Source organism: Plectropomus leopardus, chromosome 2 (assembly GCF_026936395.1).
Source record: "Plectropomus leopardus strain MGB_pleo_1.0 chromosome 2, ASM2693639v1, whole genome shotgun sequence".
NCBI classification, from domain to species: Eukaryota; Metazoa; Chordata; class Actinopteri; order Perciformes; family Serranidae; genus Plectropomus; species Plectropomus leopardus.
In genome coordinates this window covers 38,511,723-38,528,653 of record NC_142177.1, presented here as the reverse complement: position 1 = coordinate 38,528,653, position 16,931 = coordinate 38,511,723, and the positions used below count along the sequence as shown (strand labels likewise).

Genomic DNA, 16,931 nt, shown 5'->3' with positions numbered 1-16,931 from the left:
TGCTGTTTTATGCACTCTGACACCTTATGTATGCGAAAAAGTACAAAAACAATTCCCAGTGTGAATCACTTTTTTTTATTGTGAATGAGAAAATGTTTGGGGGGCCACCTGACTCCCTGTCGTGGGCCAGATTTGGCCAGGAGGCTGTAAGTTGAGTATCACTGCTGCATGTTTTTCCAATGTAATACCTGGAAGTACAGTGTGTTCCTGTGTATGATTGGGCAGTAGAAACTTCTGCTTCATGTTGTGATACTACAATGGTGATAATGATGATAAATCAACAAAGACGGGGGCAGAGATGTTGTCATACATATTTTTGTTCTTACTCGTCACTGTTGTGGTCAGAGGGAGCCAATGCCGACAATCTCCAATGTTCAAATGTCCAAATGTACGTTGCATGTAGGTCACATGCCTCGGGATCTCATTTCGTACCTCACATCCTTGTGATCCAGATAAAACATGTGACTCAATGCAGATTTTTGCTGCTCACTTATTAGATTAAACCTCAGATCTGTGTCACATGGAAAAAAATAGAATTGGGATTATTTTAACTGTTTTGTGAATTTTCTCCCTCTTCAAGAATAACTGTGTGTAAGTAAGATGTTATTTGTAGCACAGCTCACTATGGCTGTTAACCCTGTATGGATTTGAAATGATTGCTGTCATGTTGTGTGGCATTGCTCAGGTGAAACCCTTTGTAAAACATAAAAAATACATAAATTAACCACCGTAGAACTTTCTTTTATCCAGTGTAAAATATTGCCAAATCCCTGACATTTTCACAGCTAACCAGTGTTTCCCCCAAAAAGCTGTTAGACCAGGTGGCAAGTTTTCATTTCATGAGGCTGGTGGTGCTTTGGTTGTGATCTGGTCAACAAGTGTTTATTTTTATGGACGTTTTGATGAAAAGAGCAACAATATGTATTTTTGAGTATGGGGAGAATTTGTCTTTTAAGTAGCCTGTAAGTTTGTGTGCTACATTTTACTGCAGTTTATATTCTTTATATGAGTGATTCCAGAAAATGTAGATTTTTCTGTTGAATTTTTGCATATTTAGATATGAAAAGTCAATTTTTGAACAATTAATAAATTGTCAAAATAGTTGCAAATATTGTAAATATTTCAAGATATGATGCCAAACATTGTCTAGTACTAGGTTCTCAAATGTGAAGAGTTAGTTCGTTTTCAGTTATTTTTTATTTCCGTGTCATGTCACACCAACACAATACAAAGCATGCGTCAGCAAAAAAAGAAATTTAAAAATAAGTTACAAAATATTATGTTACGAGTATTATACTTGTCTTTAGTAAATTGTATTTTACCCTGGTAAATGACATTTTATAGACCAAAAAGTTATTCGAGAAAATAAGCAATAGAATAATTGATAATGGAAAATAATCTTTAGTCGCAGCGCTGCATGTGACAATGATTGAAGATTTGCAGACAAACATGTTCAGTGTTCAGTACAACCGTCTGAACTGAAGTGTGTGGTGAAACACTCTCCATATGTTTTGGACTAACGTGATGTTCGTGGTATTCGCCTTTAAGGCACAGAGGTGTGTGCTTGTAAGAAGTTAAAGCGGTTGAGGAGCCCTGTGGAACCAGTTGCTGTCCCACCGTCTGACCTGTTTTTTTGAGTTTCCCAACATATATTCAGAGACCTTCAACTATCTAACAAGCCTCAGGAGTGTCAGTGTTTTAAAGACTGAGATTTTTTTGGTTTTCTACAAAGGGAAGTTTCATGAAGTGTAGGGTGTTTATTCACTGCAGTGCACCTGATATTAAGATCAGACAGTGGCTGAGACATGAATCAAGAGTTCAGATGGGACACCTGCCATCTTGAAGTAAATAAACCCAGCAGAGGGTGAAATCTGATTTCTTAAACTCTGAGGAGGAAAACATTTCCTCTTTAATTTACACCTGTGTGCTTCAGTTTGGTTGGTGCCTTTGTGGCTCTGTCTGTGTCTGCGTGAAGGATTTTTCTCAACATAAATGCAGGGTTGGTACAGTCGTGAAAAACCTGGAAACGTCAGTGAAGGCAATATCCAGGCCTGGAGAAGTATTGATAAAAGTAACCATACCCTGAAAGTTTAAAAAAAATATAACTGCAGTGAACTTTGGCTTTGACTCTAGAACAGCTGAGTGTTTGACAGCCACAGCATTGAAACAGCCACATTTGCAGAGGTGGAAAATGACTTCTTTGGACTTCTACAGGTTACTTTGTGTTAGTTTCAGGTTTAATCAGACTTTAGATGAATTATTTTGAAACAGCAGGACACATCGCTCTGTGTCTCATCCAGCCGCTCGCGCTGAGCTCTCATTATTATTACGAGGGGCAGATGTGATGTTTTGGGGCCCTGGGGCCACAAGCACATTACCTTGTTTTCATCCTTTCTCTAACTGGGATTGTTGGCAGGCTGTTAGCCGCTATAGGAGAAGTAGGCCTCCTCAAACGTTTTTAATTCCTGAGTAAAATGATTAATAGCACAGAAGTTTGACAGAAGCTGAAGTCAGAGTCCTGCAGTCAGGAGAGGTTGGCCTATTATCAGCACAATGTGCTTAAATTTACCTGAAGTTTGTTTAAGATGAAGCTTTTAATGTTTATATAATGCTGGAAAGTTTATATAAATGATAACAAATGTTATGTTTATTACACTCCAACACACCATGGGGGCAAAAAACAAACCACATAAAAAAGAAAAATCAAAATAATCGTTTATTAATCGTAATAAAAGTAAAATGTTCAATTAATCGTGATATTGATTTTAGGTATGAGGTTTGGACCTTTGCTGGGAGGAAATTTTAGTAACTGGACCTCTTTGAATTTTAGTAGAATAGCTCCTCCAGTTTGTGATGCCTGTTCTACAGTGTATTTGTCATGTTCAGTGTCTGACAGAAAATTAATATTTAAACCAAAATTTACAATTTACTTATGATGTCTTCATATCTCATGTTAAATCATGATAAGACTTTATTTCAACAAGAAGTCATTTTCAAACTTTCTGACTGTGATAAATGGGGTCATTTTTGTTTAAAAGTTGCCTTTCAAACTCATTAAAGGCACGTTTTCTTAAAAAAAATCACCAACAAATTTCAAGAAAATAAAACAAAAATACAACTTTTTTTCAGTTTTTTTTCTTCAAATATCGGCAACAATTTTAGAGAGAAACTATCTCCATTTTTAATTTTTATTAAAGAGAGACATTTTTGAAGAAAAAACTGCCAAAATGTATTCAAAATCATCAAAAATTGAAAAAAGAAAACATGCCTATGAAGCCATTAAAATCAGCATTTAAATAAATACAAATACAGCCATTTAAAGTTGTATGCCCCTCCCCGAAGCAAAAAACATCTCCCTCCCCAGTGCTTAAAAAAATTCTTTGACAGGTCTTCCCTTTTTTGCACCCCCCTCATAAATAACAAACAGTCCCTAAGTTATATTCAAATATTCTGTTCTAATCCTGTTCTGAATTCACTGTTTTTAAATTGATTTTGAAAAACCTGTTATTTGGTAATAAAATAGAACTGATGAGGAGTATCGCTGGTTGTTGAATGTATTTTCTTGAAAACTTAAAGTCCTAGAAATGTATTGGTTAAAGTGTTATGAACCTTGTAAAAGGTCATTTTAACCAGAATCAGTTGTACCTAATTTCTAATGTGTGTCTGTGTGTCTGTGTGTGTGTGTTTGTGTGTGTCTGTGTGTCTGTGTGTGTGTGTGTGTGTGTGTGTGTGTGTCTGTGTGTCTGTGTGTGTCTGTGTCTGTGTGTGTGTGTGTGTGTGTGTGTGTGTGTGTGTGTGTGTGTGTGTGTGTGTGTGTGTGTGTGTCTCTGTGTGTGTGTGCATGCGTGTGTGTGTGTCTCTGTGTGTCTCTGTGTGTGTGTGTGTGTGTGTGTGTGTGTGTGTGTGTGTGTGTGTGTGACTGTAGCTCTCAGAGACTGTGTGTTGTCTCGCTCTGAGGTGGTGGTGTGCAGGTGATATAGGCCAGTGGAGACAGGTGTGTGTGTGTGTGTGTGTGTGTGTGTGTGTGAGAGTAGCTGTCAAGTTGAGTGGTCTAAAAATGGGAACCTGCCAGACGAGACAAGTCTGACACATGTAACTCAAATGTATATTGGGAACTGGATTACAGCTTTCCTGCTTCACTTTTTTGGATGTTGCAGCTTGTTGTAGCTTATTTTTCTGAGCTATAGTAGCTGGAAGGAAACAAGTATTGTTTTCTGAAAAATGGCTCCAAAAGTAATTAACTGCAGTAAATATGCAGGAATTTATGACACATTTGTGTCCTGAATGTGGCAACACTTTATTTTAGATGTAATTACTTGTATTTATTAGCAGGTGTTAATTACTTTTCAAAAATCTGTTTAATTTTATTCATTTTATTTTTCTAGAATTTTAGGACCTTTCTAAGATTTCAGGACTTTTCTTGGACTTTGAACATTTTAAGATTTTAGGACATTTCGAGGACTTTAGGATTATTTTTTTTTTTACATTTCTAGGATTTTAGGACGTTACGTTCTTAGCTAGGACCTCTGTCGGGGGTTTGTGGGGGATCCTCCACTGACACCTTTTTTTAATAATCAAGCTCTATTTTAAAGCTGTTTTATGCACTCTGACACCCTTTTTATACTAAAAGTGCAAAATCAATTCTCAGTTTGAATCACTTCATATTCATTGTGAACTAAAAATGGTTGGGGGGGCCACCCGATACTCTATGGGGGGCCAGATTTGGTCCCCAGGCTGTAAGTTGAGTATTACTGTTATACATGCATTATAATTAAATCACTGGTTAAAATAGTCTTAAAAAAATCAAACAACAGCAGTTATAATGATTTGCCTTTTTATAGCTTAATCACAAAACTGTTCTATTGCATGATGTAATGCTTTTGACTTGCTGTATTTTTTCTGCCAAACACTCGGTGGAGATTTGGAAAAGCTCAGACTCAGTGCAGTGCAGCAATCCTCCTGCAAACCTGGAGGGTTACAGTTTTCACTGATGATGAAAAAGTGTCTTTTATTTTCATGGAATTGCAAAAGTTAGATCAAACGGATTGAAACAGACTAAAGACTGACTCACTCAGGATTATTTCTGATGTAGTTAGAGCTCACACGCTGAGGAAAATGAGTGTTTGAAGGCTGAAGGTGTAAATGCGTAGAGACTGACGGTGACATTGGTACAATAAGACTTAAGTTAAGATGTTAAAACTGACAGTGTGCTGGGATTTAATTTACATTCATTTTTTTTCATTTAATGGACAATAAAGCTTTGAGGTAGGTTGTTTGCTACATCTTACATCAGCACTGCATTGTACTCACGGGAAACCCTGCACAAGTCCTGCAGTGCAGATCTTTGTGGGCGACCATGCTTGTGAATCAAAGGATGTGTAAACAGAAGCGTCTCGGGTTTGAATCCAGCGATGAACATTTTTCTGATGTCCTTCCACGCCTTCCCATCTCTAATTTTAACTTTCACAGTTGAGAATCCCTCCCAAAACGTGTCTTTTTCGGCTAAAATGTGATATTTTAGAGCTTTTCTAACCTTGCGCTGAACTAAAAAACAACCGTGTGTCATCAGAACTGAAAATAATCTCTGAGGTGGGCAGAGGCTGCCGTTGACTCACATCTGAGAGTCAAAACCCAACTTTTTCTTTAATCAGCAGGTGATGGGAACTCATTAATTTGAATAAAGAGAGAGAAACATCCTCACACACTTTGAGATTTGTTGGAAGAATATAAATAAATCTGGGTTACACACAAAATTAAGAGTAAATACGGCAGCATGAAGGTGTCGGCAATAAAGGTAGACCATTATCTTGTATTCTGGCTTTTTCCTGAAATCTAACAGATTTTGGGAAATGTCCATATGGTTATCAAAATTCTGCACTATAAATCAGTACTGTTCTGTGGTTAGATGACAGGAGATATTAAGGAAGACATATCTGCTAAAAGTCTTTACAGCAGCTTCCAAAAAGCATCGACTGGATAAAATAATGGACATGGCTCCATCGGTTTGTGGTCTCCTGTTTTGAAGCCTTGACTTCGGCATTTTGCCGTGTACCGTCTTAGATTTTGGAGCCTGAAGTGACCATATTTTGAAAAGAGGTTGGAACTCATTCTAACGCAGTGATACTGAAGTTATGGCTTGTGGGCCAAATCTGGCCCCTGATAGGTTGCTGGTGGCCCCTCAACCATTTTCTAATTCACAATAAAAATGTTTTGGTAACTTTTTGTGTACATGAGTGAATAAAACGGCATCTAAATAGAGCTTGTTTATCAGCTTTCTTTCCCCTGTCGTGAGGGGGGGTCTAGTCGATGTGAGGGCCTAAGGACAGACGGAGCCCTTAGGCAGATTGTGATTTGTGATAATTGGCTTTACAATAAAATAGACTTGACTTGATTATCAAGAAAAGTGCCAGTGGAAGATCCCCTGCGTCCTCCATCAGAGGCCCTTGCTAAGCCCCTAATGTCCTAAAATTCTAGAAACATCCTAAAATCTGAGAAATGTCCTAAAATGTCCTTAAATCCTAGAAACATGTATGGGGCTGCTGTGATGGGCCCCTGTCCTCTTGTCATTTTGCAAAAGTGGCCCTCAAGCAAAGCAAGTGAAGCACTGATCCTCTCTGTGGGCGTCAAGGCTGATCAGTGATCAGTAATCATTACAAAACTGCAAGATTTTGGGAAGCCAGTCAATGCATGTAAGTGAAAATGTGCAATTTCAGTGCTGAAACACACACTGAACTTGTGCTCTGCTGCCAGCTAGTTAACATATTTCTTTAGATTCTTCGGTGGGAAGTTTCCAGCAGGCTGAGATCAGTGGCGGCCATGCGTACTGTACATGCTTGCTTTTGTTGTTTGGAGATCTGGTTGCCAGATTGCTTTGTGTAGAAAGATGTTCATGTACCACCCGCCCCTCACAGTTTCTGCACTCAGGACGGGAAACAGAAACAGCTGAAGGATCCAGACTGATAATGACCATTTTGATAAAGCATCAGCGGTCATTGGCTGCTTTGGTTGAACATAAAACACGTTTGAAATATTCGCTGCGTCTCGGAGAAAGTGATTTTCTGTCTGTTGGTGCGTCTACATGAAACAAGTGCAGAATTAAGTGCCAGAAAAGAGTTCACACTTGTCAAATCCTCTCATGTGAACACAGCATCACATTGGTGGCCTTTAGTAAAACAACGGCAACTGTCAACACCGATGTGCGTGCTTTCGAAAATACACTTCCTGTGTCAAATGTTTCCTCCGCAGCCGATTTTCTTATCACTTTATACAGATGCTTTCATGATGGAATACAAAGCTTTTGTTGACTTGTTATGTATTGTAAGGATTTGACTTAGTTGTAAGCTTTGTGTGTGTGTGTGTGTGTGTGTGTGTGTGTGTGTGTGTGTGAGAGAGTTTTTGTTTACATTTTCATCCTCTTGGTTTTCATATATTGATGAAACGGAGTCATTCAGTTCATTTCTGAGACAACTGCACTTTTCCTTTTTTTTGTTGCTGAAATTGAAACATTTTTAACTTTTATTGCATCTGATCACACATGCAGGATTTTCCTTAAAAAAAAAAACAATGCATACACTTAAACGAGGGTAATCCCTTGCAACCATTAATAACAATATCCAGGCCTGGAAAAGTTTTGGGAAACTAGATGTACCCTGAACGTTTTGGAAAAGTTATGGAAATCTGTTTCACAAACCTGTATAATAACACACAATGTGTCCAGGGAATGTCAGAAATTTTAAATCCTATGATAATTTCTAAAGTGGGTCATTTTTGGTGAAAACTTGTGAAAGTTGTGCTTTATTTAAAAATCCCCAAAACATAAAAAAAAAAAAAATTCCCCAAAATGTTATCTTTAAAAAAATACCAAAAATATTTTGAGAAAAATTATACTGCCAAAATGTTTTCTTTAAAAATCACCCCAAATTAAAAAATAGTCTTAACACTTTCTTCAAAAATTGCGAAAATTAATTTTAAAAAAAAAATTGTCCTGAAAAAAAAAAAATACAAAACGTGTTCTTCAAAAATCGTGTTTTGGATATCGGCAGTCAGCATTTTGACTGGTTCCGATATTTCATTTTTTAGCCAATGTCTGCTGATAACACTGACGTGCCAATATTATGGTGCATCCTTACAATGAACACTGCTGCTTCATTTGTGCTCAGAGTACTCTCTGCACTCTGAGAGTTTCAGGCAATAAATAGCCAAACCGTATGTTCCAATAGCACTCCTAATGAATGATCCAGCTCCAGAATATAAAATCAATCGTGGCGGCAGATGTTTTTGTTGTAGCATGCTGCCACAAATAGATAAATGTGTGGGAAATCTGAACTGGAATTTAAAAGAAAACGTTTTTCCTGGAAAACATTTGTCTGAGCAAACAGTGTTTTCATTTGGGTTAGAAAGGTTAACTGTTGTGAATAAACTGTAAATTTGCTGACTTACAGCATAATTTCTTTTGGGATTTCAGTATTTCCCACGTTTTGGCATTTTATCATCATTTGTAATGGGTCTGTGTTGTATGAAGTTGGTCCAACATGTTAGAATTGTTTGAATCACCTTAATTTCTTTCTCAGAATTCAACTCTGCAAAAGTTTACTGAGCCACACTCCTGTATGTCATAGAAGCTGTTTGTTTTGTGTACGTTCCTGGAAGTAATACAAATGTTGTCTTTCTTTGTCAACAGATGCAGTGAAGGGATAGAAGATGAAAATACACAAGAAGGACAAGCAGCAGGTTTGTGTCTCTCTCTCTCTCTCTCTCTCACACACACACACACACACACACACAAACACATGCACACATTAGAAAAGTGGGTCATTTAAAATAACCTTTATGCACACAGCGGCTTTAATACTAAATTATACATGATTTTATTTTAACTTCAATCTTGAGTATGTTTAGCGTGTAAATTTTGGACATATTCCCAAACCCTCAGATGCTGGTGTAAGTGTGTTCTGTGTTACTGTTTACACGCATGAATGGAGGCTCCTGTAATCTAAGACACTGCTAAGACAAATGATCTCAGCTCTAGAGAACGGCTGCACTCTCCAGGCAACTGGCATTGACAGGAAGTGGCAATGCTAAGAATTTGACTGGAGAAAAAGTTTATTTGTGCTTCTCAGATTCGCAGAGTTTAGTAATTTTACCCCCCCTCCCAACTCTAACAAAAGCATGACAGAAAACATCATAGCGGCGATACTCAATTTATGGCCTGTAGGCCAAATCAGGCCCCTGATAGGGTTCTCAGTGGCCCCCCAATCATTTTCTAATTCATAGTAAAATAAAGTGATTCACATAAAGTGATTTTTTTGTACTTTTAGTACACATAATGTGCCAGAGTGCAAAAAACAGAATCAAACTAGAGCTTGTTTATGCAAAAAAGTGCCAGTGGAGGATCCCCTGCACCCCACGACAGAGGTCCTAGTGTTGTAAAATCCCAGAAATCTCCTGCAATCCTAGGAAAGTCCTAAACTTCTAGAAATGTCCTGAAATCCTGGAAATGTCCTAAATCTTAGAAATGTCCTAAAATCCAAGAAACATGATAAAATCCTAGAGATGTGCTAAAAACCTAAAAATTTCATAAAATTCTACAAATGTCCATAAATGTGTGAAAAGTGCTAAAATCCTAGAGACATTCTAAAATATTTAGAAATGTCCTAAATTCTAGAAAAGCCCTAAAATCCTACAAATGTTCTTAAATCCTAGAAACGTCCTAAAATACTATAAACATCCTAAAATCATAGAAATGCCCCAAAGTCCTAGAAACATGTGCGACTGGCCCCTGGCCTCTAGTAATTCTGCAAAAGTGGCTCTGAAGCAAAGCAAGTTGACTATAACTGCATTCGAGGATGACAGCACCTGGTTAAAATATTTATATATATTGTGAATATTATGATTGTTTACATTCTGATGCAGTCTGCAGGACTCCCGTTAGCTGCTGTGTTGAAGTATCTGGGCACTACCTCACTGAAATGTCTGAAACCACACAAACTCTAAAATTATTGTAGTACTTTTTATCCATCTGTGAAGAACAATCTCTTCAAAGTATCCGCACTCTTATGTAAAAAGAGAGATCTCAATTAAGATTGCGGGTCTGTGGTTGTTGATCCATTCAGTAATCTTCAAGTGAAATTGTATAATCTGGTGATTTGTTTCCAAATGTAGCCCTCCGCGACACAGGAAGCGTTCTTGTTTCCAGTTCCAGTTAACATCTGGCTGTGCCTGGAATCACTCCATGTCTGCTACTGAGTGCACTGTTTACTTCACACCCTTTGATTAGACCATTTCTTATCTGATTACACTTAAATACTCACACAAAAAAACAAAAATGTGCACAAAAGGCTTCGTCCTTATTTTCCTTGTAGATTTCTTTGAGCCTCATGAAGCAACATTCTCTTACGTTTCTATTTTCTCTCAATTTTCTGGTAAAAGAAAATATAAGAAAAGTCAACTCCAGATGCACCAAACGCTCTTAACCATCCAAATCTGCTCGGACCAGGTGTGCTCAGTGATGAATCCCGCTTGATCATAAGTCACCTGTCAGCACAGGTATCGCCCCGTAAATACTGTATAAGGTCAGGTTTGTGCCGTGTGCACAGACTCTGGGGAGATGCCACCAAAACGCTTATAAAAGGATGATTACGAGTTTCTGCAGTAGAGATATTGATGTAGACTTGAACTTAAACAAAGTAAATGTGATTTCAGGTAAATGTATTGAAGTATTAAAAGTAAAAGTACACATGCAAAAAGGTTTTTAGAAAATTAATAAATCAAAATAATTAAAATAAGTGGGAATCTTGAAATGTTTTTGTGTGAAAAATGACCTATTAATGACCGATTAGAAACATAGTTGCCAATCAGTTTTCTAATTAATCGACTAAATATTTAGCTGTTCTTGTATATTTTTATTTGATTTGTGTGCAAAAACCCTAATTTGTAAAGGAGTGGCTCTGTTAATAAGCATAGTATTTTACTAATGCAAAACTGGATTTAGCACAGTGGTAGGCTGCTTTCAAAATTGCCAGAATGTGTCATTATGACCAGTTCAGCCAATTCTCATCAAATCAAACAGATTTAAGCTTGTACCCCAACAAACTAACCCAAATCTAATGGGGAAAAGGTCTTTTTGGGCCCCATGGCATCAAATGATGTGTTAATTCCACTTTTGGCCACTAAAAAAAATGGCTTCAAAGCCCAACGCTGTTAATGGGAGCCTGGTGTTAATGTTGGGGGCATTATGGGATACACACACAGGGACACACAGGCAATAATATGCATGTGCAGGTGGACCACTTACCACAACAAAAAACAGAGAAGCTCGGATAACAGCAAAAACAGGTGGCATGGCCTCGTTCTCTGTTTAGGATGCTATTTATCCACTGCATCTTTACACAACAAATAGTTGTTTTCTGCTGTATTTAAGCTCTAAATGTCACATGCATTAACTTCAGTCACAGTAAGTCTGAGATATTCAGTCGTCTTTTCTCTGCTGCTCCTCCTTACAGTCAACAGGGGGTTCATTCAGATATCTGATCAGTGTCCGACTCGCTCACAGTGTTGTAGAATTGTTCTGTTGAAGGTATTTTAGTATTCCTCGTTGCATTTCGTTGATGGCCTGCTGTTTGTAATATTTATGAGTCAGGCTGAGCAGAGTGATGAGTCATGAGTTTTTGTAAGTTGGAGGTGACGCAGCAGTCTCTCGTCTGAGCACGAGGCCTCCATACTGCAGTGACAGGGTGCGAACACTGTCACCACAGGAAAGCATGATCGCTCACTCGTTAGCGTCGTTAGGCTTTTGTCCTCTCAATTAGTGGCCGTTTTTATTCTCTAAATCATGCAGCTATTTCTTATGTACACAAACCCAGTGAAATAGTCTATAGTCTATCTAATATGAAGGAAAAAAAGCGATAAATAGATTTAAACAACAGTATAACCAACAGTGACAGGGGAATTCCTCCAAATTTTTTTTTGTGGATTTCTTTTAGCGGACAAAAATAAAACCAACTAAGAGTCTCCCTGAGGACATGTTATTCTAATGCACATTCTCTCTTAACAAGCTGCACATTTGTACAAATGTTGCACATGATTTTTATTTATTAAATGTCTTGTGCAGGAATGCTCAACCTGCTTTACTTGGGGGCCACTTTTGCAAAATGACAGGAGGTCAGGGGCCAGTCGCAGCAGTCCCATACATGTTTTAGGATTTAGGACATTTCTAGGACTTACGGATGTTTCTTTGATTTTGTGACATTTTTGGGATTTTGGCAAGTTTCTAGGACTTTTCGACATTTCATGGATTTTACAAGATAGATTTATTGGTCATTTTTTAAAAACATAGTTTTTTAAAAACATAGTTTAAAAAATGGAAATAAAATTTGTCTTAAATCCTGTTACATCTTTTTGGAGTGGAAGGAGGAGTCGATGAGTCCCACAGCCTGGGGAATGAGGCTGCTCCTCAGTCTGGCGGTTCGGCAGCGGATACATCTGTATCTTCTGCCAGATGGCAGCAAAGTGAACAGACTGTGGCTGGTGTGAGTGCTGTCTTTCAGGATCCTTTGGGCTCTGTCATTAGGACATTTCTAGGAATTTAGGACGTTTATAGGATTTTAGGACATTTATAGGATTTGAGGACGTTTATAGGACTTAAAGACATTAGGGGCTAAGCCAGGACCTCCGTCGTTGGGCGGGGGATCCTCCACTGGCACTTTTTTAGTAAACAAAATGTAGTTTGATGCTGTTTTTATGCTCTCTGGCACCATATGTCCACTTAAAGTACAAAAACAATTCCCAATGTAAATCTTTTTATGTTTTGGTGAATTAGAAAATTGTTGGGTGGGACACCCAGATTTGGTCCACGAGCCGTAAGTTGAGTATCATTGGTTTGGTGCATGACTTGACTGACTTTGCACATTGGTGAGATTTTTCAAGGATTGAAACATGATGAGTTTGGGTCCTGGCCAGTTTTTTAAAGCTGGTGTGCTTTTTCGGTCGAACTTGAGCAGCAGTGACGTTTCTTGAAAAGTATGTTGAATCTCTAAAAGCCCCATCAGAGCCACCTGCGGCTGTCTCTGATTCTGCCAAGAAGTATCGTCTGTATATTTTATTTTATTTGGTTGTCAAAGTGCTTTACCACACAAATGATAACTGTTCTGATTACTGCGGAAGAAAAAAACAAAAAGAAAACCACCCAGGCAGTTTTTGACAACCAAAAAAACAAACAAACGAAACAAGCTGGAAGCTTGTATTTTTCCAGCTCTTCTCATGGTTGTGATTGTGCTGACTGTGTAAACATTCCTTGAGCCTGAACAAAAGTTGATCCTGGTTTAAGACCCAATCTGTCTGGTTTTGGATGCACCAACACGAGTGGAAAATACTTGTATGTTAAATTCGATACGGCAAACAAATTGGATCCACTGTTGTTGGTAAACGTCTTTTAAGCCATGCTAACTGGCATATTTCAACACGTTTTGGACAGATTTCCATGATATTTTGTCAAAGTCTACTAACTTCTCATTTGATGCGGCAAGCAGGTCGACAAATTTGTTTTTTAGTGAAACATCTTCACAACGATTAGGTGGATTGTCATAAAATGTTGTGTTGACATTCATGGTGCCCAGAGGGTGAATTGTAACAATGTTTAGTTTTCATCCAGCGTCATCATAAGGTCAACATTTTAATATGTCCAATACATTGGTCTTACTGGAAGGTGATATATTGATTATACTTGATGTATTGTGGCCTGTTCTACGTGGCATGTATAAAATGACTATAATTCAGTTTCAGACAACTTTATTTATCCCAAAGGGCAATTCAGTTTTGCTGTCTACCAGACCATACATACATTTTAGCACACAACAGTCAAAAAAAACCCAAATAACGTAATAAAACACAACAAACAGCACAATAAACAGTATGTGACCAGGGGTGCTCATGGCACGTTGTCACCCTTCTGTGGCCCCTTTTAGTAATGAAGCATAATTAGACTTAAAGCCTTTCACGCCCTCAGTAAACATTTGAGATAAATAAACACTTCATGAGCATGTCCACCAAGGTGTATTGCACATTACATAATAAGTCTACATAACGGAAGCACTGAGTATATATTGTCACATTTGTTTTTCAGTTCAGTTATAACAGTTATAACACTTATACCTTATTTGATTTATAGAAGCAGGATTTTGTTTAGAAGTTTAGTATTTTGGTAATCTGCAGCAGTTCAGAGGAGATCTCAAAATAAGGGGTTTATGTTGTATATCCCAATGCAGCCTTAAAATGTTGTAATATTATTTATAGGTCACATCACTCAGCTCCAAGAAGTTGAGAAAATCAAGTAAAGAACGCCCAACTGAAAGTCTCACAAGAGAGATGCATTTGACTCCAAACGAACAAACAAAAAATAACTCATGTTTTGAAGATTAGCCACTTTTGCAGAAAGCAAACGCCAAACGAGTTGTCATGATAAGTAGCTTCAGTTGTGAATTGGAAATATACAAATGCATTATAGTAGAGCAGTTATCAGGAGCGAGGACAGAAACTAGAAAATGCGAAAGTGGGTTTTAAGTTAGCTCAATTCAACTTTATTTATAAAGCACCTTTTCTGCAAAATTGCAATACAAATAACGACTTTCAGAATAAACGCAGTGCAAAGGCAATATAATTAACAATACAACAAAATACTAACAAATACATTAAAATAAGATGAGATGGGGAAGAGGGATTATGATATTATGAAAATGCTAAGTTAAAAAGGTAAGATTTCTTTTAAAGGTGTTTCGTGGTCGTTGCGTCCTCGCCTCCTCTGGCAGGCTGCTCCAGAGGCGAAGACCATCGACACTAAACACTGCCTTCCCGTAGTTTTTAGTCCTCACCCGTGGAATGACTGAAAGACGTGTCAGAGGACCTGAGAGGTCTGGATGGAGATTACATGAAAACCATCTCTGATGAATATTCAGTTTTAATAAATCTCAGTTTGTGAATGAGGCACATTCTCATCAGCCTCAGCAGTGCTTTATGTCATCAGGACGTGTTATTATATTAACACAAACGCTAAGATGTTGAACACGGTAAACTTAAAATTCAATTCTCTTTGCTGAAACTTTCTTTAAGGTTGCCAGATTCTCTTAATTTATTCATACACGAGTTTTCTCATGTTGTTGGCGGCTGCATTTTTAATTAGTGTGCACATTTGAGTTGCGTAAAGCCGTTGGTAGAAGCTAGATCAATAATATATCAGGTAAAGTGAGTTTATATGAGCTCCTACTTCATTATAATGCTGGTTGTATTGATCATTTTCTCAATCAAATGAGCTTTATTATCTCAGCAGGGGAAAGTTAAAACAATTAAAGACCTACAGCGTCACATTAAAATGTTTAAGACAAAGTCATAACAAAGTATGCCAAAGGCAGAATCAGCGTTGAAGAAAATCGGCATATTTTGGCTGAACTTTAGCAGAGTGCAGTTTGGTTTACAGTTTGTCTGCACAGAGCGGAGGTGATGAGATCTCCACTGATGCAGTGGTGGCGTGGCTGGTATCTCGTATACATTCAAGTGGCCATCAAGTTATCTGGTTATCTGCCCGTCACATCTGGGAACAACTGAGCGATAACGTCGTCACGGCAGAGCGAGAGGAACTGATGTCTGTCTGGAAACGTTTCGGGAAACAGGAACATTGTGATGTTGTTAATATACTCTCCTGGCATAAACGTGACTGTAGTGGCGTGTTTTTGGATAGAAATGGTTACAGCTTCTGATTTATGTTTAAAAAAACTGTTGCATCCATTTGGTCTCTTTGACAGCTTAATTTCTGGTTAATTTTGCTCGACTTTCTGTTGGTGTTTGTGATGCTTTGTGGGCTGTGATTGACATGTCTGACATAAATGCACAGGATATTGTGCCGGCTGTGTTGTGTTGGATTTGTTTTGGGAGGGTTACATTAATATGGATACATAAGTTGGATATTCATGATCTGAATTAGGGATGTCAGTTTTGGTTAATTTTACTCTCTGTGGCCTGACGTTCATTTACAAGTGACGAGTAGGTTTACATTTTTAAATACAAAAGCAAAATGATGTTGGTCTGGTGCTGCATTGACTTCCTTCCCCCTGCAGTGTTGCAAACTTGGTGACTTTGTTGCAATATTTACTAACTTTTCAGACACTCTTGGCGACATAATTTCTAAAAAGCGCCAAGCAAAGAATTTAGCAACATATTCAAATTATCAGGAAAAAGAGAGAAATATATTGTGATTCATTACCATAAATGCTCTAGGAGCCATTTAGCATGTTTGTTCATTTCATATTTTAATATAGTTTGGTATGTATAAACTAGAAATGAGGTATTTTTAAGCCACAGCGGAGGGGACAAATAACTATGAGCACAGGTGTGTTAAACTCTCACGTTCACGTCTACGATTAATCAGTAAATCGTTTAGTCCAACGGGATTTTTTCAAATGTCTGTTGAGCAGTCTAAATGCTCACATATTTGGAGCTGGAACTTTCTTTCTTCAGCTGCTTATAATAATAATAATAATAATAATAATAATAATAATAATAATAATAATAATAATAATCATAAGATGTGTCTTTGTTTCAGCGTGTAATAAACATAAATGCCCTAATGTCGTCTGACTGTGGGGGCGTCATTCATTCACACCTTAGTGCCCCCACATGTGACAAATGCATATAAAGGCAACTTTTCTGTTCACTGAAACATTTTTTTTCCCTCCAGTATTTTTTTTTCCCACCACAAACCATGAATCAGCAAGTGCAGTGTGAAACTGGGTTTTCTACACTTCAAGGCAAAGCGGAGAAAAGACTGAATCCTTTTCTGTCGGAGGCCTAGATTAACTCACTTTGATCATCTTTCAGCCAAACAGCTGAAACGTCCGTCTGCAGCGCTCCTTTCTTCCTCCCCCTCCTCTGCTCCTTACATTTTT

General features: G+C 37.8%; 1 protein-coding gene across 5 annotated transcripts in view; it reads left to right on the top strand.

Annotated features, from left to right (window-relative positions):
- chd6 (chromodomain helicase DNA binding protein 6) overlaps positions 1-16,931 on the top strand; it is a 127,360-nt gene that overhangs the window by 19,187 nt on the left and 91,242 nt on the right. For all 5 annotated transcript variants that reach the window (XM_042510233.2, XM_042510223.2, XM_042510241.2 and 2 more), the window contains exon 2: positions 8,681-8,730. In XM_042510233.2, the coding sequence (XP_042366167.2) occupies positions 8,701-8,730 (30 nt within the window). In that variant the 5' untranslated portion in view covers positions 8,681-8,700. The remainder of the gene's footprint in view (positions 1-8,680; positions 8,731-16,931) is intronic.